General features: G+C 47.6%; 1 protein-coding gene across 1 annotated transcript; it reads left to right on the forward strand.

Moving 5' to 3' along the window:
- The first annotated feature begins 222 nt into the window (after window positions 1–222).
- On the forward strand, window positions 223–21,366 carry ZBTB40 (zinc finger and BTB domain containing 40). The gene is given in 7 exon segments (XM_035344947.1): window positions 223–784; window positions 6,817–7,006; window positions 7,589–7,734; window positions 17,381–17,393; window positions 18,052–18,231; window positions 18,234–18,458; window positions 21,257–21,366. Coding segments are annotated over 7 exon segments (1,092 nt in total). The 5' UTR covers window positions 223–556.
- The last annotated feature ends 1,808 nt before the right edge of the window (window positions 21,367–23,174 follow it).

Genomic DNA, 23,174 nt, shown 5'->3' on the forward strand with positions numbered 1-23,174 from the left:
GAGAAGAAGGGAAGAATGAGTGATTTAGGTGAAACTGTACAGGTCTGGGCGCAGCACAGCCTCTTAATGATTTACAACCCAGTTGCATTACGCTTTCATGATATGGGGGATCTTTTTCTCTGCATTTCTTCATTCTAGTTTGCCCTGGGTTGGTAGCAGCACTGGTGTGTACCCCGGTTTTGTAGGGACTTTCTTCCTTTGGCACAGTTCCTTAGGCCTTCGTGATTGTTTCTCTCTTAGCGTTTTAGCAGAGCTGTAGCAAGCAAAACTTTTATATCCATGCATGTGATTGCATCTGATGTACAGTGGGACCTGTGTTAGTGCAGAACATGGGGTTGGTAACACAATTGTTGTAACAGTAAGTGCACAGGGTTGCCTGCTAATACTACCTTATCTTTTAAACTTGTGTTCAGCATGGGAGGAAAACAGAGGCTGCAATGGATTTAAAATAAATGTTCCATTTATAACTAGTGTTAGATAAACTGTTGGTTTTTCCTCCAGGCTGCGTGATAGCTTTAGAAGGGATTTGTGAGTCACAGTTTTCATATTACAGCCAATGTGCTGGTTACAAACTGATGCTTTTCAATCACATCATGCTTTTTGTGAATCCCTTCAATTAGCAAATAACTCATCTTGTTTCTCTCACACAGCAGCAGACAGCAAAAGCTGTAAACTGGATTTCTTTCTTCGATATGAAAGTGTTTTCTCTGAGGCCCTTTCTGATGCCCAGGCTGTGCTGAGAAGACTAGAAGAGTGCAGAGAAATTGATGCCTCTCAAAGGGAGGTAGTTGTGTTTATTGGAAAAATAATACAAGTCTTTTCTTCTCCACCCTGCTGAGGGCTAGAATAGTTTGGGCCCTGTTTAGGAAATCTTTTCATGGGGAAACTGGGGCTCTGGTGCTTTGTTGTTTGAAGGGCAAATCGTGCTCACCTGAACACCCTTGAGAAGCATCTGTCAGAGCAAGCTGCTCGTGCCTGTAGGTAAGGAGGTAAGAAAGTAGGTAAGGTGTCCTGCCCAAAGACAACTTCAGTGCATGGTAGGAGAGCTCTGACACTCCTTCTGTTTGTGCTATTTGCTTCGGGAACTGTATCAACATGGCAATGACTGACACATGAGATCCCAAAATAGGCCATGGTGGAGGCTTGCCCCATAGCAGCTCGAAGCCACCAAAGAAGCAGCAGGTTACATCCGCGGTGGCACCTCTGAGGTTCCTGTGTTTGTGTAGTGGCCGTGCAGGGAGACCTGGGGGCACTGCTTGAGCCCAGTGTCTGGGGAAGAGCCACAGCTGTCACGCGTTTGCTCTGCTCACCTGGGCTGCTTCTGATGGAGCAGTTTTCAGGCCAGGCTGCCTGGCTGCCTGAATTGCCCTCTATAGCTTTTCGGTATATAAAGAAATAAGAGGGTGGTAGCTCTGTTGCCAGCTTTTTGGCGACTCTGTGGTTAGCCTGACTTTTAAGTTGAGAACTCATGTTCCTTGGATTGGAGGGCTGAGTCCTGTAGGTCTTACAAGCTCACTGGGAGGGAAGCTGTCTGGGTTTCAGTCACCTGGTGACACCAGGTACCAGCATGTCTGTGTGACACGGGATGTTTTGGCTAAGACAGCTTTCTGCTTTTGAAAACCAAAGTCAACATCTTTACTAGAAAAAAAAAAAAAAGACCTGCAACAGCAGGTAGGAGAATTCCCTCGAGTCAGGGAATACAGATTTATTTTCTGATGAGCCTTTGAATGTTCATGGGAGGGAAGTCTGTGTTCCTTTAGTGGCTGACCCCTTTGATGGTGTTCAGTTTAAAAATTCCTGGAGCTTTAGGAGGGAGATGTGGGTCCTAATTCATGGTTGCAGCTGCAAGCCCGGCCAGGCTGATGAGCACCTTTGAGTGCATTGCCCCATTTTCTGTTGCTTTGCAGTAACTATAATGCTTTGAGTTTCCTTAGGGCTGGCAGAGGAGGTTAGTGGGCCCTTATATGCCATCTGCCCTGCCCATTTTGCTCCTAAATGAGTTGGTGCTGTGGGTCCAAATGGGAAGCTGTGGAGCTCAGAGCCAGTCTGGGTATCTGACTGCGGAATGGCACCTGGACAATTTTTCTGTAGCTGTAAATAAATGCTGAATAAATGAGAAATGGATTTTCTTTAAGCCTTGCAGAAAAATCACTTCTCAGCTGCAACAAGCATGAAAAGTGGCAGCCCCAAAGGCAGTGGGGAGGGGGGATGCAGCTCAGTGTAAGTAAGGGCTTAAGCAAAAACTCTCAGCTCAGCCTATTCCGTTGCTCTCTGAGCTCCTGCTGGGATAAGCAGGATCTGTCGGTGCCAGGCTGGGCTCTGTTTTCAGCAGAGGGTGTTGCTTTTTCCCCTAAGGGCCCAGTGTTTTCTTCGGGGCCACCACACGTGCTTGAAGTGTAAGTTTAGCTCAGAAGAGCCCAGCTCGGGATGTGTAATTAGGGCTGAAATTGTGTCAGTGGTAGAAAATCATTGGATTTTTTTTCCTCTTTTTTTTTTTTTTTTTGGTTCCTTTTTGTATTATTTCACCAGTTATTTGCTTGAAGTCTCTTGGGTGCCTCAGGGCAAGTAAAGTCAATCTGGAAGCCAGTGAGATGGCTGTAGATGCAACCATGCCGTGAGAGGAGCAGCCTTTTCTTCATGCTACAGGGTCTGGTGGGGAATGTTTGCCGTGCTGCAGAGCAGAGTTCCCATCCCTCGTGCGCGTCCTCCTGCTCACGAGTCCTTTCTGGGTGCATTGTCTCTGCAGGCAAGCAGTACTGGGCTTTTGATGCACAGCACTGGGGCTTGGGAGTGTTGGTGGGGGTTTTCCCAGCTGCTTTTAGAGCCAAGGCTGCTCTGGCTTTAAGCTCCTTGGGTTTCAGTGAGAGTTTGCTTTAGGCATCGCCCTCTGTTCCTGTTCCTTTGCTCGTGAGCTCGGTTGTGAATGGGTGCCTTGTTCCCTGCGGCGGGCCGGTAGCCCTGTGTTCTGTGGGGTTGTGCTGTGCTTCCTTTCAGCGTTGCTGCCTTATTTCCAGGTGCATCCAGTAGAAATTTAAGTTGCAGGATTTTTTGCCTCGCTTTTGTCAGATTTTTTACTTTTCTCCAAGTTTGTTGCTGCCTTCTGCTCCCTGGGCTGAAAAATGCAGATGTACCCTTATCAGCTGGTTTTCTATTTAAGATGATGTGATTTTTTGGGGGGTTGTTTTTGTTTTGAAGTTTCTCTGTGTAACTCACATAAACTATTCCTATCTAATTTGGTTCTGGCCTGGATGAAACCTGCTTGGAAATGAGAACAAGACTGAAATTGCAGTAATTTGGGGAAGCGTAGAAGAGCTTTGCTGGTGTCAAGTCTTATCTTCCTGTGCTCTCTTAGAGAAACTCAATTCAAATTATCGCACAGCTCATTTGTTCCCTCTACTACTGGTTTCAGATGAAGTGGGGGAGCGCTGATTCTCTAGTGCAGAATAAATGTCACTGTGCTTGTGGATCATTTCCACTGCATATGGGCCTGTCCAATTATCTCTGTCCTTCGTTTGCAGCTGCAGGAATTCCTGGATGCGGCATAAAAAAGTTTGCCGTTACCTTCTGCATCCTGATGAGGAGCGCGAGCTTGCAGGTTTGCCTCTTTTCCTGGTGGCAAAGCTGCAGGAACTTTCTCATTGCTGCGGTCTTCTTGCAAGGAAGTTTTGGCTGAGCTTTAATTCTCGTTGTGTACAGCAAGCAGGAGCCAGCATCCTCCATGGCACCGTCCTGATACTGGAGCTTTCCTCGTGGGTCACGTACAAATGCAGGTTTTTTTTTGGGGGGGGGAACCACAAAGGAAACATTTCGGCGAGCTGAACTAGAAGTGGGAACATAGTTTTCCCCTGATTACTGTATGCCAATGGGATATCGTATATATGATGTATTATACCAGCGGTATCTGGTTGACTGCATGGCTCGGTTGTAGTTGAGGAGCTTTTCTGTGGGCCAGGTGTGAGCTGGGCGCTGTGCTGTCCATGCCATTAGCTCTGCAGGCAGTGGCTTTGTCTGGGCTGGCTGTGGTTTTCTGGTGGCTTTTTTTTTTTATATATATTTGCTCTATGTTATGCACATCAAAATGTACTCAGTAAAAACAACAACATAAAAAGCAACACCAAAACTAAACCAACTTGCATTCACAGAGGCCTGGTTGTTACGTCTCTGATCTGGATGCCTGCAGCTGGCAGTGGCTTGTGCAGCTTTCCTCAGGAAAGGGAGGCAGGACTGGGTTATTGATGCAGAATTTACTGTGCTCAGGGGTCGGTCGTGGAGCCGAGTGTGTCTGGGCTTATGAGGGAAGGGTTTAAAGCAAGGTTTGACTGCCATCCTAAGCCTCCTGGCTTTCCAGCCCGTCTCTTGAAGATCCCTCCCACTGCTTTAGGTGCTTGCGTTAGTACTGAAGCTGCTGTTTAAGGGAGATCACTCAGCAGCAGTAAAGTGGCTTTTTGCAGAGATCTCTTGCACCTGAGGCATGTCTCACAGTGGGAGCGGAAGGACGGATGAGATGTGAAAATCCACCTACAGGGAAAAGGTGAGGCTGTGGATTAGTAGCCAGCTGGATTTGTGGTTGCTCTGCCTCTCTCCCCACACCCCTGTGTGAAAGCTGGAGGCTCATTTATGGGCCACTGCACGTGGGATACGCGTTACTTGCCCACCTGGTTTGCTCCAGGGAATGTTAGAAGAAGCAAAAGGGTTTGGAGCATGAGGGAGCAATGGGGAAGAGCAAGAGATCCTGCAGCGAGATGAGGGGACGTAGCAGCGTAGGAACTGAAGGTATCAGGAGAGAAATCCCCCAAATGTGGAAGATGATATGGAGAGAGGGGACCGATCTCCTGTGGTGTTTCTTACCTTGGGGCTGCCATGGAATTGGGGAGGTTTAAGACGAGCTGGGGGGATGTTCTCATGGTGCGTGATCATTGAGATACTGGTAGGACTGTGAGCAGCTGGGGGTGTTGAGGGCACCACAACTGACACCTGCAGTCAGGGCTGAATTTCTCAGTGGGCTTTGATGCCATTTGGTGGTACAACTCAAGCTGAAGTCACTTCTTAGTGACTTGGTTTCCCTGCCCCCAGGGAAACTGCCCCAGACCGTCTCTTGCCCCAGTCTGGAAGCTGACTGCATGCTGCTTTGTGCCGATTTGGCCATGAAGGGTTTTGCAAGTGTCCCATGCAGTGAAAGCCTGATAGATGAGGCTACAGCACGTGGGCACCTTACCACTGAATGGAAGCTGGGATTCCAGCTTCACATCACTATTTCTCCAGTTCTTCCAGGTTCTTTGGGAGCTGTTTTTGCTTCAGAGTAAGGCTAAAACGCACCGTGCACTCTTTCAGAACAATGCTAAAAGGCTGTTGCTCCCACTGAGCAGGGTGTCTGAGGAAAGGTCTTCCAGAAGGAGGCTATAAATAGCAGAGCCTTTCAGCTTCTGAAAACTCATTTCCATTAACGAAAACCCTGCACCGAGGAAGGGGTGTTAAGTGGATCTCTGGGTAGTAATGCTGTGCTGATCTTAATTAGAAAATAAATAAATAAATTACAGCAATGCAAGTTACTTTTCATACGTATTAAAAACATGCATTTGGCAAGGTGCTGAGCACCTTTAGGAAGGTGAGATTCGAGGTGTTTTGCAGGATCGGTCTCAGCTGGTAGGGGCCAGACATGCAAACCTTGAGAACAAACATGATCTGGTTATCGAGTCTTATTAACAATTGATGCTTGGACTAAAAAAATACCTTTAAGCTTGTTCTTCGGCACATCTGCTGCATCTCTATTTTTTTTCCTTTATAACAGAGCCCTTCATGTCCACGTCTCTCTGTTCGGCAGGAAAAATGCCGTTAGTGGGTAAGAACTGGGACTCCTGCAGCTCCCCCTCTGTGGACGCTCCTTGCAATAGGTCATTGCGCTGTCACGCTGCCCTAAAATATGAGCATTTACACCTGCTAGGAAAAGCAAGTCCACCGTCCCCCTGGTGTGGCCTCAAGCAGTTACATTCAGCCTTTTTATCATAGAAATAAAAATGACAATGACAGCAGAAAATGGCCGTTATCTCAGGAGCTGGGCTAAGCTCTCCACTTCAAAGGTGCTTTTATAGCATCCCTGGAGTCCCTAATAAAGGATGCCTGCTCTGAAAGGCTGGCATCTCTTGTGGAGAGCTGGGGAGCGCGTGTCTTTTGGGGCAATATTTACAGCGCTAAAGGGCTCCAGGGAAATGGGAGCAAGAGTTCCAGCTTATTTCTTTTCCTTTTATTTCCATAACTGCGCAGGCTTGTTTGCCTCTGGTTGCTCTTTTGGGTCACTGGAGTGGATTTTGGAGCTCTGAGCTTGATAACCAGGTGTGCTGAGAGCCCACAACAGACAGCACGTGTGTGCCTTATCTCCAAAGCGTGTGCCCAAAGCTAGGAGATGCGACTCCATTGTGACTTAGGGATGGGAATTCCTAAAAGTCCCACCTAAAATGCTCTCTGCTTTCTATGCAAGCGCTCTCCTTGTTCTGCACTGAAGTCTTGTATTTCCTGCTCTAACCTTGGGCATCTTAAATAAGTGTTTACAATCTTATTAGGTCAGTGAGCTACTGGCATTTTGGTCTCCCTGGTCTGAAGAGGTGTGTTTGGTGCTGGAACAAGGCCATTTACCAGCTTCCATCGGCAGAGCTCACTGCAAGGAGAAGAGATGGCAGGCAGGGCTTGTTGCCTTCCTTATTTTTTTGTCTTATTTTTTCCTCCCCTCAACAAAACCCCCAGAACTCTGTTTTTTTTTGGTTGTATCAGGCAGCTGGCTGTGTTGTTAAACCTTCCCTGTGCTTGCCTGTTCTCTTGTAGGCTCTGGTTGCCCTGGCAGAGGCGGGGGAACAGTCGGTGTTCACAAAGCTGTTGGGCAAAGTAAAGGATGCTCAGCCCCCGGATGCACAGACCCTTGTGTCCTTACTGAAGCTGTTTCAAGACGTGAATCCCACGCTGAGAGCAGCCTTGCTGGAGAGGGAACAGGACGGTGGGGAAGCCCTGCAGCAAACCAGTAGAGAACTGGGCACGGTCCTGGCAAAGCGAGTGGGTAACCACACAGGCAAAGCACCTTCAGCAACCTGGCCATGTCCTGGCAGGCTGCAGTGCTCCGGCATTTGTTCAATCCTTGTATCCTTGCTCAGATACAGGAGGCTTATTGCCTGCTGGCCACGATCCTGGAGTGTTTCTGTTCCACAGCAGCGGGCTGCGGGCAGCGCAGGGCTCTCCCCATTGCTGCCCGGAGGGTGGGATCGATGGCTGCACCGCCAACGTGGGCCAGAGCACAGCTGAGCCTCAGGACTGAAAGCTCCTTTCTTAGTGGAGTCTGACACAAAGTGGTGGCCTTGCAAACCTGGTGTTAACCTCCAGCTTGCTTTATGGCTTTGTGCTCTGTTAGATAAATGAGACGTTTTCCTTTCACAGAGTTTAAAGAGAATCGTAAAGTGTTTTTTTTTTTTTTGCTGCTGCTTGTGCTTGGGACGAGCTTTGCTATTCACTTAGATCTTTCACAAAGTCTCACTCGCTTCAGGAGCCTGTCAGTTCCTTCAGACTGGCTTGTTTCTTCTCTTGTGCTTCTGAATCCCTTTCCCCCCAGAGAGCACGGAAGAGGGAGAGCTGCTGACTGCTCGTTTGCTGGGATGCAGGGAGGAGCTGATCCAGAGTGTGACACAGCTGAGCCCCATCATAGAGCTCCTGGAGGCAGCAGAAGAGGGATTCCTGACCGCCTCGGAGAAGCGGGTAACAAATCCGTGAGAAGGAAAGCTTTGTGGGCGAGGGGTGTACGTGTGTGTCTGCAAGGCACTGTCTTTCCACGTGGTTTGCCAAGCGAGGGGCTAGCCTCACAGCGTGACTCCCCTTTGCCCAGCGTGGACTGTGTGGGTTGTCTCAGGTCCTGTGCTGAGCTGTGGGAATAACGAGAACTGAGCTGCGAAGGGAGCCTCAGGGTGAACTGTCCAGTACGCCAGCCTGTCCCTAAAAGCTGCGACTGGGGGCAGAGGAGGCACCCAGTGTTTCTCACTCTCTTTAAACGCCTTTTTGTGAACCTGAAGAAGGCTCTGCAGTGCAGTTTATTGTCAGCAGAACCATTAAAACCCCATGTTCCCTGCATGTCATCACATCCCTGTGTACTCAGTCATCAGCTTACCTTTCAGCTGGCTCTCCCCAGCACCTCTTCTCTTTAACCCTGGGCACACAGTTGCCTGCCAGTGTAGCACACCCACTGACTGATTTTTATTTATTTACTTGCTTGACGTCTTGAATGCAGCAGTTGGTGTGGAGGACTATTGCTTTCCTGTAAGCAGCTGCATTATGTATGTTGATTTGAAGAAGCCATGAAGAAAGGAAGAAAAAAAAAAAAAGAAAAAAGTAGTGTAAAACCTGATTTCTTTTGTGTTTTGAGGCGAGCTGGCTGTACCCTGCCTGTGCAGCTGAAACTTGCAGGTGTCCTGGCGTGCTGCGTTCAGCACATAGCTTGCAGACCTCCTGTCCTAGTTTGTCACATCGGTTAGTTCCCCTGACGTGGGATTATAGGGATTGGAAAGTGCTGTTGTGCTCAGTGACATGAATGATGTCTGCTTTCTGTCTGAGTGAGCCTGACCGGAGCCGCGACATGCTTCTTGAAAACCCTTGCTCATCTTGTAAATGCCTCGGTTTCTCTCTTGCTCCCTTGCACGCAATCCCTGACAAGGTTTCCAGCACGGGGCAGCCTTGGATATAGCTACAGCTGATTGTAGGAGGGCCAGAGAAAGTGCTGCCAACAGAGCATCCACCTCGTCCTTGTGGGCTGGGGGGTGACTAGCAGCTGATGAATTTTCCTCTCTGGAAGCAGCACGTCTGAGCCTGGGAGGGGATGTGAGAAGAGGGAGAGAGGTGTGAGTGCAGCAAAGGGCTTGGAGTCTGCCGGGGTTGTTGTGGCCGTCAGCAGAGATCTGCAAGGATGCTGAGCTCCCAGCCGTAAAAACTGCATTGGAAGTGGGGACTTCAGAGTTTTTCACATACCCCTGTTCACATTGTAACCCAGCCTTTGCTTTTAAAAGCTGCACCTTTTCCCTGTGGTGGTCTTCAAAAATTCAGGTAGTTAAAAATGCAGCCATTTTTTAATCTCCCTTCCCCTGTGGGGGGAAAAAAAAACAAACACAACAAAAAACATTCTGCTGTCATAGTTCGGACCCTTGGGCATAGGATCCGGTATTTAATTGCGTGATCATACACTCTGGTGTTCACAGGACTTCTGCCTTGGTGAAGGGGTAGTGTTGTTCAATATTTCTTTTATCCTCTTCAGTTGCTGCCTGCTCCCAGACTGCTTGCTGCAGAGCCTCCAAACCCTGCTCTGAATACAAAATTCTTTTCTTCTCTCTGGGTTCCCTTTTTGCCCTTGTTGTGGCTGCACTGGGAGGTGAGGCACAGGAAAGTCAGGTGCAAATTGCCAAGTGTAGACTGAACTGAGGAGCAGGGGCCCTAGGGGTCCTTTTGTCCTTTTTTTCCCCCTTTTTTTTTAAGGTCTGCTTTATTTGTTTGTGCTTTTTTCCCTAGACAAGTGGAAATGTGCATAATTATTTCAAAGTTAGCTTGATTACAACAGTGGAACTGTGGCATATGTGCACTTGAGATCTCTGGTGTCCTAGGTGTGGCACTGGGAAAACTTGCATGGAATTTAGCTGCCACCTCTGAAGGTTTCATCTTACCTCATTCTTGCAGAATCTCACAAGAGCTCTGGGCTAGCAGAGGTATGATCTAGTTCTCCAAGGTTTCATAAAGATGAGACTCTTATTTTTCTTCTTGCAGTTACTGCCTCATTAGTGACACATCTATTCATCAAGAGAAACGTGAGTCTTACATGTAATAGCCTTTTTTCCTAGACAACTGGGATCTTTCTCTGCCTGGTCCTAGCTGTGGCTGGAGCAAGTCTGTTGTTCTTTGCTCAAAAAACACCACATGGTGAAGTGAAGCCCCTTCGCAAATCCCAGGTTTTGTAGAGAACTTTTTACCTAGCAATTCCATTTTCTGAGTGCTTAACTTTGTGTCTTTGTGTTTGTGATGAGGGGAGGTAGGGTGGAGGATCTGGGGTATGGCTTGGGTGCAAAATCTTAAAAGAAAATGAAAACTTGGACAAAATGGAGGGGAGGGGTAATCCCTTGTGCATGGTGTCCCTTGGTTTGGGTTGTCACATAGTTCAAAGTCACCATTCCACGGTACAGCCCTGAACGTGGAGCAGTAGAGTGGCTGTAAAAAATAATAATAATAAAAAAAACAACACCCATCTCTTCATTCTGTCCAGACTTCTAGAAGAGACCGGGCATTTTACCAGCTGGTAGCCGTCTGCTCTATATGTTGACATCTCACATCATTAAAGTGTTGGCATTCCCCCTTCACATCTGGTTGTGGTAAGGCAGGGCTCTCAGGTGACTGCAGACCTCGTAGCTACAGGTTTCCAGCCTGCCTCACCCCACCTTCCTCCTCCTGCCTCGCACACCTGGCTCCTGCTTGCTTCTCCCACCATCCCTCCATCACTCTACTCCTTTCCAGCTCCTGCTGCTTTTCCCTCTTGGCCTTTTATGTTGTTCCTGTTTACCTCCCCTTTAGCTCCAGAGCCTGTGCAACCTGGTGCCCAAATCAGACTGCCTCAGAGCTAGGACAAGAGTTGAAGACCACACAAGCAAGAATACCTGCCTAGGATATTCACTGCCTAGGAAATGCACCAACCTTGGGGGCTGCAGGGCTGGTTCTCACTCTTAGATCTCCCAGCTGCTTTTGTGCAGTATTTATTTTTATTTTTTGAGCTATCTGAAACTGGCCCTTATCTAACACGGGTCACAGAGGCCACCCCTGCAGCCCCCACTACCAAAACCCTACCAAATAACCCCAATACAGGCTGGTTGAAGGGCAGTGCAGATACCTGCCTGGGAGCAGCAACAGGTTCCAGTAGGCACTCTCCAAAAGGATGCTATTCTTGTACCCCTCTTGTGTTCCCTTCAAAGATGACTTCAGGCTGAGAGACCAAAAGTCACCTTAGTGTGAATTAGACGGAAGGATATGCCAACAGGTTCACTAACAGAGTTTTGGCTATAAAAGGACAGATTTTTAGAAATGAGAGAAACTAATTAATAAGTTCAGCTGCTCATAAGAGCTCAGGAGGAGCTGTTGGATTCTTTTCTTTTATGTTAAAGGTATGAGAACTGTCTGAAGTTTGCATCCCCAACAAGAGAGGAGAACTTGTATGAGAGGTTGCAGACCTGAGTGAATATATAACTTGAAGAGGAATATTAGGCCAAGTAAAGAACCTGCCAGGAATGGCTGGAACAGCAGACAAAGAAATTTACTTTAGAGGTCTGAAAATCTATGTAATTAGAGAGACTTGCAGCATGTCAGACTGTTGGGAATCACAAGGTATACTGAGATAAGTAACAAACATTTGATCGAGTAAAGAAAAAGGATAATGAGAGGAGATGACCAACAAACTTTTGACTAAGCCAAAGGACAAATCCAGGGGAGCTCTGGCGAAGAGATACAAGAACGGAAATTTCCTGAAGTGAAACCACAACTCAGAGTTAAGGGGATTCTGGCTAATCATCCAGGAGACTCACACAAAGTTATGAGAGCAATGGCAAGGTTTATGGATGCATTTTTCAAGCTGGGAGTAGTCCCTACGATGGGGCTAAAAGTAGGATGTGCGTAGGAGTGGGAAGCAGTGCTCAGGCAACCAGAGCTATGGCTGCACAGGAATATGCACTGGAAGTGGCTGGAAGGCATGTGTAATTGAAGCACTGCGTGTAAGTAAAGAAATGAGATAGAATGCAGCAAAGGTGTTCAAGTAAATTGTTTCTGCCTGACCTGGAATCTTTATTTGACGAGATAAAAATGGGGTATTCTGCCTCAATCTAGACTTGAGCAAAGCATTTGAATTTCATGTGGGGAAATTGTTAAACTAAAGGAAATGGTGATACTGAAAAGGGGATGTAGCTGATTGGGAAATAACTTCAGGTTGTGCTGAAGGCAGGTTACCAGGGGCTTTCTTGGTGCTCAATTAATTGTATCACTAATGTTTTTGACACAAATATCAAACCACTCTAGGAGGACTTGCTGATGAGCAAAACTGGGAACTTTTGCCTACACAGAGGAGGATCTGCAAGTGGGAGAAGTATTACCTGTATGGAGATGTGAGTAGTGAGAACTGAAGGATGCAGTAGTATAAAGTGAAGGGGGTGCGTTCAGTAACAAGAGGTAAGAATAGTACCTTGTCTGGAATACCACGTGCAGTTCTAGTCGTGTTCAAAAAGGATGATTTTGTCCTGAAGTAGAGGCAGTTCTGCAGCTGTTATGATCAGGGGAGTGGAGAAGCTATTCTACAAGAGAAGCTGCTTTATTTGGACAAGTAAACTGAAGACTGAGACAGAATATGATTGTGCTCTTATGAAGAAATGGGAGAGGAGGAATAGAGTAAATACGGAGTTTAGAAGAGCTTTTTAAGCTAAAAGATAGTGTTGGCACATGAACAAGTGGGTATACACTGGCCATGAATAAACTTAAGCTGAAAATTAGAAGAATCAACAGGGGAATGAGACTGTAGAAGAGCTTTCCAACCAGAGGGAAGGGAGCAAAATGGATAACTAGTTTTAGGCTAGATCTTAATAATGTTATTAATGGGCTCGTATAACGTAGTGTTTATGACAGCAGTGAGATGGACTGGTAACCTACCAAATTTCTTCCAGTTCTACGTTTTACATGCTTAGGAATGCAGGGAGTAGGTCAACGTGTATTTGTGGGATGGCTTTCCCTTGTAGGACCCTCAAGCAGGAATTTAGTAGGACCCTTGTGCAGAACTGTGTGTGTGTATAAACACTTCTGTGATCCCCTCTCATGCCCCACCAATCTGTCTGTACGGGCTGTGCTGGGGAGGTGTTACAGTGGCATGCTAGAGCTTTTCCAAGCTACACTGATTATGTCTCACACATAAGATGTCTCATGTGGCCTCGTCATAGAAATAATCATTCAATTAATAGTGTTTATTTAATGAGTCATCTTTTTTCATCTCATCTTCAAGTGACAAACAGGAAAAAAATGGGGGAAACGAGGGAAAAGAGGCTGCCAGTTTAAAAAGTGTTTGCTAAGAATATTAAATTGTTTTGAACTCTGTCCTTGAAATCTTTTGTTTGTTTGTCTGATGTTGAGGGAATTGCCAGGAAGTCTGGTTGCTTGTATGGACTTCAGTGTGCTCTTATAATCTTAGTTTAATATCAGGGAATGGGATGGCCATTTTATTCAGACAAAACTGATTTGGAACACTGGGGTGAGAGGACTATGCCAGAAAGAAGCCTGCTGCTTTGCAATGAAATGAGCGATGTTGAGCAGAAGCCTGTTGCTCTCCTTCCTTGGGTTTGACACTGAAACTAGGCTATCGTGTCTGGAAAACAAGAGACCTCTTCCTGCTAGTGTCAAGTTACTTTTTGTGTTTGAGTCACTTAAATGCAGCAGCATGTTTCTCCATAATGAACAGAACAATTTTCACATAATAAACTCTTCACAGGGGAAAGCATCTTTGCCAAACTCTGTTCCATTGGTGGCATTAACTCATGGTACGGATGTTGGCTGGCTTTGAAAGCAAATATCTAAGACTTCCCCAGACTCACAGGTGTCTTGACATTGCATGTAGGCAATGACCTACCTGGCTGCTGTCTTTGTGAATTTCTTTGTGGTTGATGGAGACTGTGGGCTTTTTCTTTGACATATGAACATAATTTCTGAGGGTTATCTTATCATCACCATTTTGCCCTCCTGTGGGAGCTACTAGAGAGATATTTTTGCTCAATTAGCCTCTTGCCTTGTAATTTCCATTAATGTTAAAAGTGACCATGCAGTTCTGAGGCTTTAATCTGCTCGGTGCCAGGGAAACTTAGCTGGGCTTTGGTCCTCCCCTAGATCCAGGTAGTGTTTCTGCAGATCATGATCATTAACTTGTAGTCTCCTGGCTGGCGTAGAGCATGCTGATGGGTGTCCCATACATAGTGTCCCTATTAGACATCTTTATCATGGGCAGCTAGTCCCCTTCTTATTTCTGGTGTTTTTTTATTGTTTTTTGTTGCCTGCCTGTGGTGGTGCTGGGACTTGGAGTCCTCAGCTTTCAGCTGGTGGAACAACAGCCTTCCAAGTTGGGGTGGATTTAGGCACAGGTCTGAGCAATTCAGATAGAGTGGCAAATTTCCCTGGCTCTGAAGTGACTTGAAAATTAAAAGCTAAATCAATATGCAGTGAAATGTAAATGATTGTTTAATAGAAAGCAAAACTGCACTCATAATGCTGATAACTTCTTCTGTAGCAAACATTCCCGACAGGCAGTTTGCTTTGTCATTTGTTAAGCACGATTGCTTTCTTGAAACGCCAGACTCCCAACATGGTTAATTATCTAGTGGTAATACCCATTCCGAGGAGGAGCATTGCTTAATTACATAGAGTTGAATCTCCTCAAATTGCAGCTTGAACAAACAGAAGCACAAATATTTCTTATCAAGAAAATGAAGAGGGAGGGAACGATTTGAGCTGCTAATGGTAGCCCTTGCCTGTCCTGTAATGTAGTGCTAAGAGACAGGACTGGTGGAGAATATGTTCTGGTTACGGAGCTCACCCCGGGATGACGGCGGGATGCTGGGAATGCATTTGTGACAGCACAAGTCTGTGCAATAAAATCAGAAACCTTTTGATAGGAGAAGGGGGAAAATATTATTTGTAAACCACTCCCTCATCCATGTGGGGCATATACACATCATACCTAAACCTTACAGTTCTAAAGTGCTCAATGAGTTTCCTCAGCTTCACCAAGATGTCTCCAGTAAGTCTTTTTCCAAGGAGTTTTTCATACTAGCTCAAAATCATCCCTTGATTATTCCACTGTCTCCACTGCCTCCTTCACCACCTTAGAGCTTCCTCTTCCTACCTGACGCTGTGTGTCTCCTGAGTCCCAGGGACTGTATTTTCTTTTCACCAAGCTGTGTGTTTTTCACTGCTTTCCTCCCAAGTATTGCCTTGTGAGTAATTGATCTTTCTGTTTGGTACTGAACCAAAATGCTTAAAAATCAAAGCATGCAAACAAAAAATATGCACAGATGTCTTGGATGAACAATAGTTTTTTATTTTGGGTGCTCTGAGAGCATCACTATGCATCTTCTCCAATTTTGTAACTCCAGCAGTGGAAAAAAAAAATCAGGTTGATGAAGATTTCTGGAGTAAAGCTGATTCCTTCTTATCTGCCACTCCTCTGTTCCCCGCTGAAGCCCTGGTCACCTGCTTCCCTTCTCTTGACCCTGTCTAACCATGAGATCATAGAATCACAGAATGGCTTGAATTGTAAGGGACCTTAAAGATGATCTGGTTCCAACCCCCCTGCCATGGGCAGGGATGCCACCCACCAGATCAGGTTGCCCAGGGCCTCGTCCAACCTGGCCTTGAAGACCTCCAGGGATGGGGCATCCACAGCTTCTCTGGGCAACCTGTGCCAGTGCCTCACCACCCTCTGAGTGGAGAATTTCCTCCTAACGTTGTAGAGGATGTAAGCCAACAAAAATTGCACGTGTCTTTGAACGTGCGAACCACCTTAGCTGTTTGATACCTTGCAGAGGGGAGTCAGCCGAATCGCTCCGGCAGATGCCTGCTTCTCTGGCCCTGATATCAAAGAGAGCAGACTGCTGTTACTCAGTGTCTTTGCAGGGCTTCAAGCCAAGGAGAGGCTGGGACAAAATCTAGCAAGAAGCAACATGAAAAACAAGAGCCCTAGAAAAATGGTATTTATTTGGTAAAAACATTTTAGTATGAATCAGTCAGAAGCATTGCCACTTAGCAGTATTTAGCAGTCTTTCTTTGGCGTTCTATGGATCTTTACAATGAAATTCCATGTCTTAGTTTTTCTACAGGTCTCCTTAACTCTGGTATCACAGCTTACCAGCCCTGAATGTTGCAGATTGCAGTTATGGATCAACAGCCATGTGGCTTGTAGTATGAAATGTGAATGACAACTGAGAGCCTCATGTTTGAGAGATGCGAGCTTGCACTAAAAACGGAGGAAATCTCACATTTCTGAAGAACATATGTGCCCCATGGAGACACATGCAGTTTGCATTTCCATTTGAAAGCTGTGTTTTTTTTACATCTCTGTCATAGAGAGAAAGAAAAGGTATTTCTGATACCTAATGTAGGTGAGCTGAACCACTTAACAAGCACCGGGGCTTCCTGTGGAGGAAGCCTCATCCTTTAATGCCGCACTCAGCATCATCAAAGTAATGGCTTGGTTTCTCTGATGGAGGTACAATATGAAGTCTATTGTTTTTTTATCAGGTAGCTTCTGTAGCTGGATTGCTTTTACTGTTGGCAGCTGGTGCTTAAAAGGACAAGGACAAGGTTTGTTCCACAGCCAACTCCACAACCTCTTCGCTAGCTGCCTGCTTTCCAGGTCTCTGTAGAGTCAGTTCTTGGGAATCTTGTTTGTCAAGATATGCGTAACTTTCAAATCTCAGAAATGTGTCAAGAACTCCAGACAAAAGGGTTTTTGTCTGCATAATCTTGTGTTTAAAAAAGACAGTTGCCATGTAACTAAGGCCTGAGTCAACCATTGCAGTTGTTACACTGGAGGGTCTGCAAGTAAAATTCCATGCTCTCCTGTATAAGTTTTGTCCATGGGTCCATGCATGTTGGCAAACATTTGAATGACCTTCATGTGCTCGCTGATGTAGGATAGATGCAAAAATGTAGGTGGGGTTTTCTTCCAGCCTAAGCTAAGAAGTGGGAGGCAGAATGGCCATACATCAAGGGGGGGGGTCTTTGCTTCTGGAGTCACGTACTTGCATATCCAGTTCTGGTTTCCTTAAAGTTCATATTTTCACGTACATTCGTCTCTTTTCAATGTTCAACGTTTCTGGGAGGCTTAAAGATTCTTATTTGCTTAGATCAGAAAAACTGTCAGTGTTGGTCACAGGAATGTGGGAAGAGACCGTAGAGGTGAAGGGTGTGTAGTGCTGTTTTGACAGAGGAGGGCAAACTGGAAAGCAATCTTACGGTCTGTTTTTCTCCCTTGGTATATTCAGGGGTCACCACTTGACATCTTCAGATTTCTGAATCAGTGTGCATTGGAATTATGTCAACTGGTTTCTAGTTGGTTAGAAATTCGGGGTGATATCACCATGCAGGGAGAAAACTTTTTCTGAGCTCTTCCCCTAGTGAGAAAGGCAGAAATGAAGATTTTCAAATACAGGGTGAATTTCCTGTGCATTGGCAAAAGAAGTCTGCAGTGGTTTCCATGGCCACACAATCGCATGGTTCTCATTATAACAAAAAAGACAAATATATCTGTTTGTATTTTGATTTCTTCCATATGTGTATTCCCTGTGGGTCTTTTCTGTAGACTGAGATCCTAGGTGAGTTTTCCAGCTTTTGCTTTTTGAGATGAGGGTGTTACAGGGACTCAGAAAAGCATTAGAGTTTGTAAGAAGTGAATGTAATGAGTGATTTAAAATACCTCAGGGCCCTAACCAGAAGACTCAAAGAGGTTGTAGCAAGATTGTGTTCTCTTTCAAAGAGTTTGTGTTTGGGAAGTATTCCTGAGGTTTCTTGTAATTAATGGCTGGATATCCACTCTCAATGGCAGAGTTAGTGAGACAGCATCATCCCCGAGGCTCAGATCTTCAAACATTTAAGCACGGCCATAACTTCACACGTTTGAGCGAGAGGCAGACCCTTAGAAGCAACAATTGTTCCCGTTCTCGCCAGGTGAGGAGCAAGCTCTTCGGAAAATCTGGATGTTGCTCTTGTCACCTAACCCAGCCCCTATTATCCGTGGGTGGAAAAGATAAAGGGCTGCTCCTTCGTGCCTTGTACCACGCATTGCCATGACTGCTTTTGGGCAGAGCCATGTGCCACCGTTGTGGTGTCTCAGTGTGTCCACTGATGCTTGCCCGTTCCTGCTGTGTAGGGGTTGACTCCCTGCGTGGGAGCGTTCAGGAGATGGGGAACCAGGGCGCTGGTGTTCAGTCCTGCTGGTCACCACTGAAACGAGTTTTGTAGTTTTGTACACAGGGCTCTTGATGGAAGGAAGTGGAGAGGAACCTGGGATCAGGAAGTGGAAGGTGAATGGTGAGTCCCAAGCTGAAGCTCTGGACAAAGAAGAGGACAGGGCAGGAGGTGCTGGCACCAAGGAACCGAAGGAACCACAAGGGAAAGCTTCTTCCAAGAAGAGTTTTATCTGCAAAGCTTATCATAGAGCTTCAATTTCTACTGCTGCCTAAAGGTGCACATGAAAAGTTGTTGGGTGGCCAAAGGAAAGCATGTCCAGTGTGAGGAGTGCACTGAAGTCAAATCCACAAAGAAGGAGCTGGAGAAAGATCAGCTGGAGGTCCATGGAGCGGTGGGGATGGCCAAGAAGAAGACAAGGCGGCTCCCTGTGGCTTGTGGCATCTGTGGCTGAGAGTTTGCTCATGCCTCAGGTAGGGTTGGTGATAGCAGGGTGAGAAAAAGGGGGTTTGTCCCTGTGCACATACTGAAAAAGGCTGGACAATATAATGAAGTGATAAGCTGAAATCTCCTCCACCCTGCATCTCTCTGAGTGCCATGTGAGGGAAATGCAGCTCAGCTTGTTTCTCCTGCCCCACTGAGCACAACTACTTTCTGATTACTTCTTCCCTAATTGGTTTTCCACTTGGCTCCACAAGGAAAAGTGGGGCTACTGGCAAATTTAAAAGCCTCCAAAAATAACTGAGCTGTTCCCATTCTGTGGCTGGCGCAGCAGGACCAGTAAGAGGAGTTGAGTCTCTTTGCCCTCCTTGTGGCCAGCTCGTGGTGCCCAGGTGGGCTGGGATTCTCCATCTGCCTCCTGGCTGCTGGCTTCCTTCTCCGTTTTTTGGGAGAGCCCTGGGCAGCAGGATGCCCTCCCAGCTCCTTTATGGTTTTGGTGAGTGTCCCTGCTCATTCCCAGCTCTGCTACTGCTCCATCCCCCTTTTCCAGGTTCTCCCACTAGCCACCCAGTCAGAAGCTTGCCCTCAGCACAGAGAAGCAAGGAACTGAACCCTGAGCACCGGGGTGTGAGGAGGATAGAACTAGCGGGAGACTGGGGAAAAAAAAGGGAAATTTGCACAAAAAGAACAGAGAAGGACTTGCATGCACTTGGGGAGACCACATAAAGGGCCTTTTGTGAGGGGAAGGGCAAAGACTCCAAGCCTGCTGGATGCCACTCATCAGTGTCCTTTCCTTTACCTCCACGCTTTCTTCTTCACAGGCTGCAACTCACATTCATAAACTGGTTTTTGGGAGCCGAGGGAGAGGGACTGCCAGTGCGTGCAGAGGTGCCTGGTTACTCAGAGGCTATTAAAAGCCGGATGATGTACCCCAGGAGATGACAGCTGTTTTCTTGGAGGCCAAATGCTAGGCCTGAACCCAGAATCTTTCTCTTAAGACCTCAGCCATCAGTGGAGAATAGCTCCTTGGATGAGGGAGCCTCGTCTGTAAGATCCCCTGGGCTGGCACTCCTCTAGTGTGTAATCAGAGTGTGTTTGTTGTCTATGACTGCTCATGGAGCTAAATTATAGCAATTTTGTGGAGAGAAATATTCAAATTGTTCTTCTGCTTTCTCTTTTGCATCTTTAGCGTGTGTGGCTTAGAGTTTACCGTTAGCCTCACGCCCATTGTAATTGCAGTCCTCTGGTGTGAAGCTAAATGTTATTGCCGGAGCAGGGCCAGGAAAGGAGGAGAGATGCGCGCAGCAAAGCGATGGCAAAGAAAGCGCTGCTGTAAGTGTCTGACTCCATTTTGTCTAATACACAGGTGATTCAGATGTCAGAGGAAGGAGCAGCAGAACACATCTTCTCTTGATGAAGCCCAGGTCGCTGGCTCCCAAGTCTTTGTGACGTTGCCCGAATCCCAGGTGAGCCAAGCTGGCTCGGAGCTGGTGGCAGTGACCATGGAGGACTGCCCTGAGCAGGGTGGAAAGGAGCAGACGAGTGCAGCCTAGAATGAAGCTGGGGTACAGTGGGCTTGTGAGACCAAAGAAAAAGCTGCCCTGAGAACTTAGGGTGGAAGAGAGGGAGATTTTTATGGCTGAATCATTGATATTCTCACAAGATGCCTGTTACTCTGCAGGGTGAGGAAGGGCTGCTTTGTTTTGTCTGCTTCCCTTTACCATCTTGCTGCCACTGAGCCAGCTGGAGAAGTCCCCTAGTGCAGAGATGCTAGTTGGGCTTTTTGACTTGAGTGGCGTCTTCTTTGGGAATTGGGCTGAAATGGCTCTGCAGCCATTTAGGTAATACCTTCTGCAGTGCAGGTCTAGTCTTATCCCCATTTCTGAGGTGACTGTCCATTACAAAGAAGGGTCAGAGCAAGGGCTGGGCACCCACATCCTCTTTCTGAGCGGACAGCAGCCCTGAGACCTTCCACCCTTTCTCCGGTTCAGGGAGGAGATGACAAAGCTGCCACATCCAAGGAAGGAGAAGGAGCTGTGTCTGTAAGCCAGCACCCCTTGTTGCTTGGGTGTTTAATACAGTTACCGAGGGATTGTCGCTAATGAAGGGGTTTCAGTCTGAGTGACTGCACATAGCTGTTCCCCGTGGCACACAGGACATCGCTTTGTGAAATGTGTTCGGATACCTGAAGTAAAGCCTGCCTCTTTGGTGCCAGGAAGATGCAACAAATTTGTTGCAGCACACTGGCCCCTTTAAGAATAAATTTCATAACGCCCTTTTTATCTGCAGTTTCCTAAAATATAATCTGATAATTAATGGTTTGCTGAATCCATTATGAAGTGCAATTAGATAGATGCAGGGTTCCTGTGGCTCAGAGGGGACTGGTAGCATTTATCTCCCTTTCCCTAATGCCAAAAGGCTGAACTCTGCCACTGCAATATTTACATTCTGAGCGCTGATCCCTGCCACATCTTGCACCCCGAGACCCTGCAGTGAGCAATGGCTGGGTCATCACGCAGCCCCGAGCCCCAGGGGTGCAGGAGATGAAGAGATTGGAGCTTTCCAGCAGCATCTTCTGCTGGCTGCTCGCAGCCACCAGGCAGAGCTGGACAAGCAGGAGCTTTTGTGCCAGCAGGGCCGTTTGTTGTTCCTATTAACAGCCTGAAGAGCAGGAGTACGCAGCAAGGAGCTCCCCTGCCATGGGGACTGCACCATGGCTTGGTGGAGCTAACGTTGCATCGCGTTTTCAGCTTTTTGGGAGCCAGCAAGCATACGGCCCTGCTGAAACGCTGCACGTGTAGTGAAGCGCTGCGGCTTTTCTCTCCCTCAGTGGTCTGCGCGGTTTGTCCCCAGGGCTTTGCCGCGGCAGTGAAAGGGAGGAAGCTTGAAGATGCCACTGGAACCAGGAGCGACCGGGAGATGGTGCTCGAGGTCTTGTAGTGCCAGTGGCCGGGTGCGTCTGCTCCTCGGAGCCCTTTGCGGGCCAGCCCCTGGGCAGGCAGGCACGGGGAGTCCTTGAGCTACTGCCAGGCTGCAGCACAGCGCCAAGCCCCGGACATCACTGCTTAAAGGAGAGCCTGAAACTGGGCTGTGCCCACCTGTGGAGAGAGTAAAATACAGCTGCGACGGAGGTGAAGCCGATGAAGAAGCCTGGGAAGCCCGCAGTCCCTGCAGCCAGCAGGAGAGCAGAGGGGAGACTGCTGGAGAGCATCACGCATCCCTCCAGACACAGGGACGTAGGAAGAGCTGTGCATGGTGCTCAGGCTGAGCACAGAGACAGTGACAGAGCAGACAAGCATGTCTAGAAGTGTGCATGGAAGGTATGTGATGGATTTTTGCCCCACAGGTTGGAGAGGTGGGAGCTGATCCCCGTTTTCTGGCTCCGTGGGGATCTACAGCTACAGAAATCTTGCACAGCTCCTGTGAGCGCTCTGTGGAGCAGGAGATGAATTACTCAGGCTGCAACTTGGTGAAATACACGTGTCAGAGCAAAGTGCAGCGTTAGTGACGTCTTTGTCCTGTGTGTTTCCCAGGGCACAGCCTTGTCTTGGTACACGTGGTGCTGAAGGTACCAGCCACTGCTGATTTCTCATTATGCTGCATATCCTTTTTTTTTTTTTTTTTTTCCTATATGAGAAGAAAACATAGGGAATGAAGTGCCTAGTTACGTGCGTCATCTGAAGCAGTTGATTGCAAGGCAAAATCCCCATTTCGGACAATGTAATTTTTATAGATCTCATAGGTGCTGGGTGACCCATGTGGGATCCATTCCCTGTAAGGAAGGAGAAAACCTATTGCCAGGTCAGGCTGGAGCACGAGGCCGTCCTGTCCCTTTCTGTCCTACCCTTGCAGGTGCCAGCTGCTTTTGGAAAAAAGGCAGAGTGCTTGTGACAGAAACCTGGAGGGTAACGTCCCATGGAGGAAGCTGGTTCCTGAACCGGATCAGTTAACAGCTGGTGCATGCCTGAGAGAAGTGGGCTTGTGTCTCCTCGTGTTAACTAGTGGCACTTAGGGTGCAGGGTGAAGCTTGTGCCTGTTAGGGAATGTCTGTTTTCTGTGCAGCTTTCATTCTGCCCCAGTGTCTGTCCTGTTCAGGCAGGAACCTCTGGAAAAAGGCAGGGTGCCACGGTGCAGAGCAGTGCCCCTTAGCAGCCCTCACTTGCTGTTTCCCAATGCAAAGTGTAACGTGCAGCCTTACTGTGTTATTTTAACACAGCACGTGCAAATTCCGTGTTCTGGGATTATTATTATTTTCTTTAAATCCAACCCACCTATGATTATGTACATGGATACTGCTGCCCTGCCTAGGAGCAAGGGATGGAGGTGGCAGGGGCAAGGAGTGAGCCCTGTGCTTTCAGGAAGCTGGAAGCCTCTCCAGCCCCAGGCAGTGTCCCAGGGGAGAGGAGAAGGGAGAGGGCACCAGCAGGCTGAAAGCCTTCGGCACAGGTTGTCTCTCCTGCAGCTGGCCCTGCTCGGCAGGCAGGCCCTGCCAGTCCCCGCACCGCAGCTGATGCTGATGTTTTGGCAGATTTCATTATCAGCCTGGCAGGCTGCCAGCGCGTCCCCGACGAATTCAAAGCCGAAAAGGGAAAACAGCATTTCTAATGGGTTCCAGCTCAGCAAATGCTGAGCTGCATTTCACAGGGCGAAGACGAGACGCTCCGGCAGCCTGAGGGAATTCCCTCTCCCGAACATCCGTGGTTTGCTGCAGAAAGCAGGAGCCAAAGCGCTTCCCCCAGGAGATGGGC

Source organism: Oxyura jamaicensis, chromosome 21 (assembly GCF_011077185.1).
Source record: "Oxyura jamaicensis isolate SHBP4307 breed ruddy duck chromosome 21, BPBGC_Ojam_1.0, whole genome shotgun sequence".
In the NCBI taxonomy this organism is placed as follows: Eukaryota; Metazoa; Chordata; class Aves; order Anseriformes; family Anatidae; genus Oxyura; species Oxyura jamaicensis.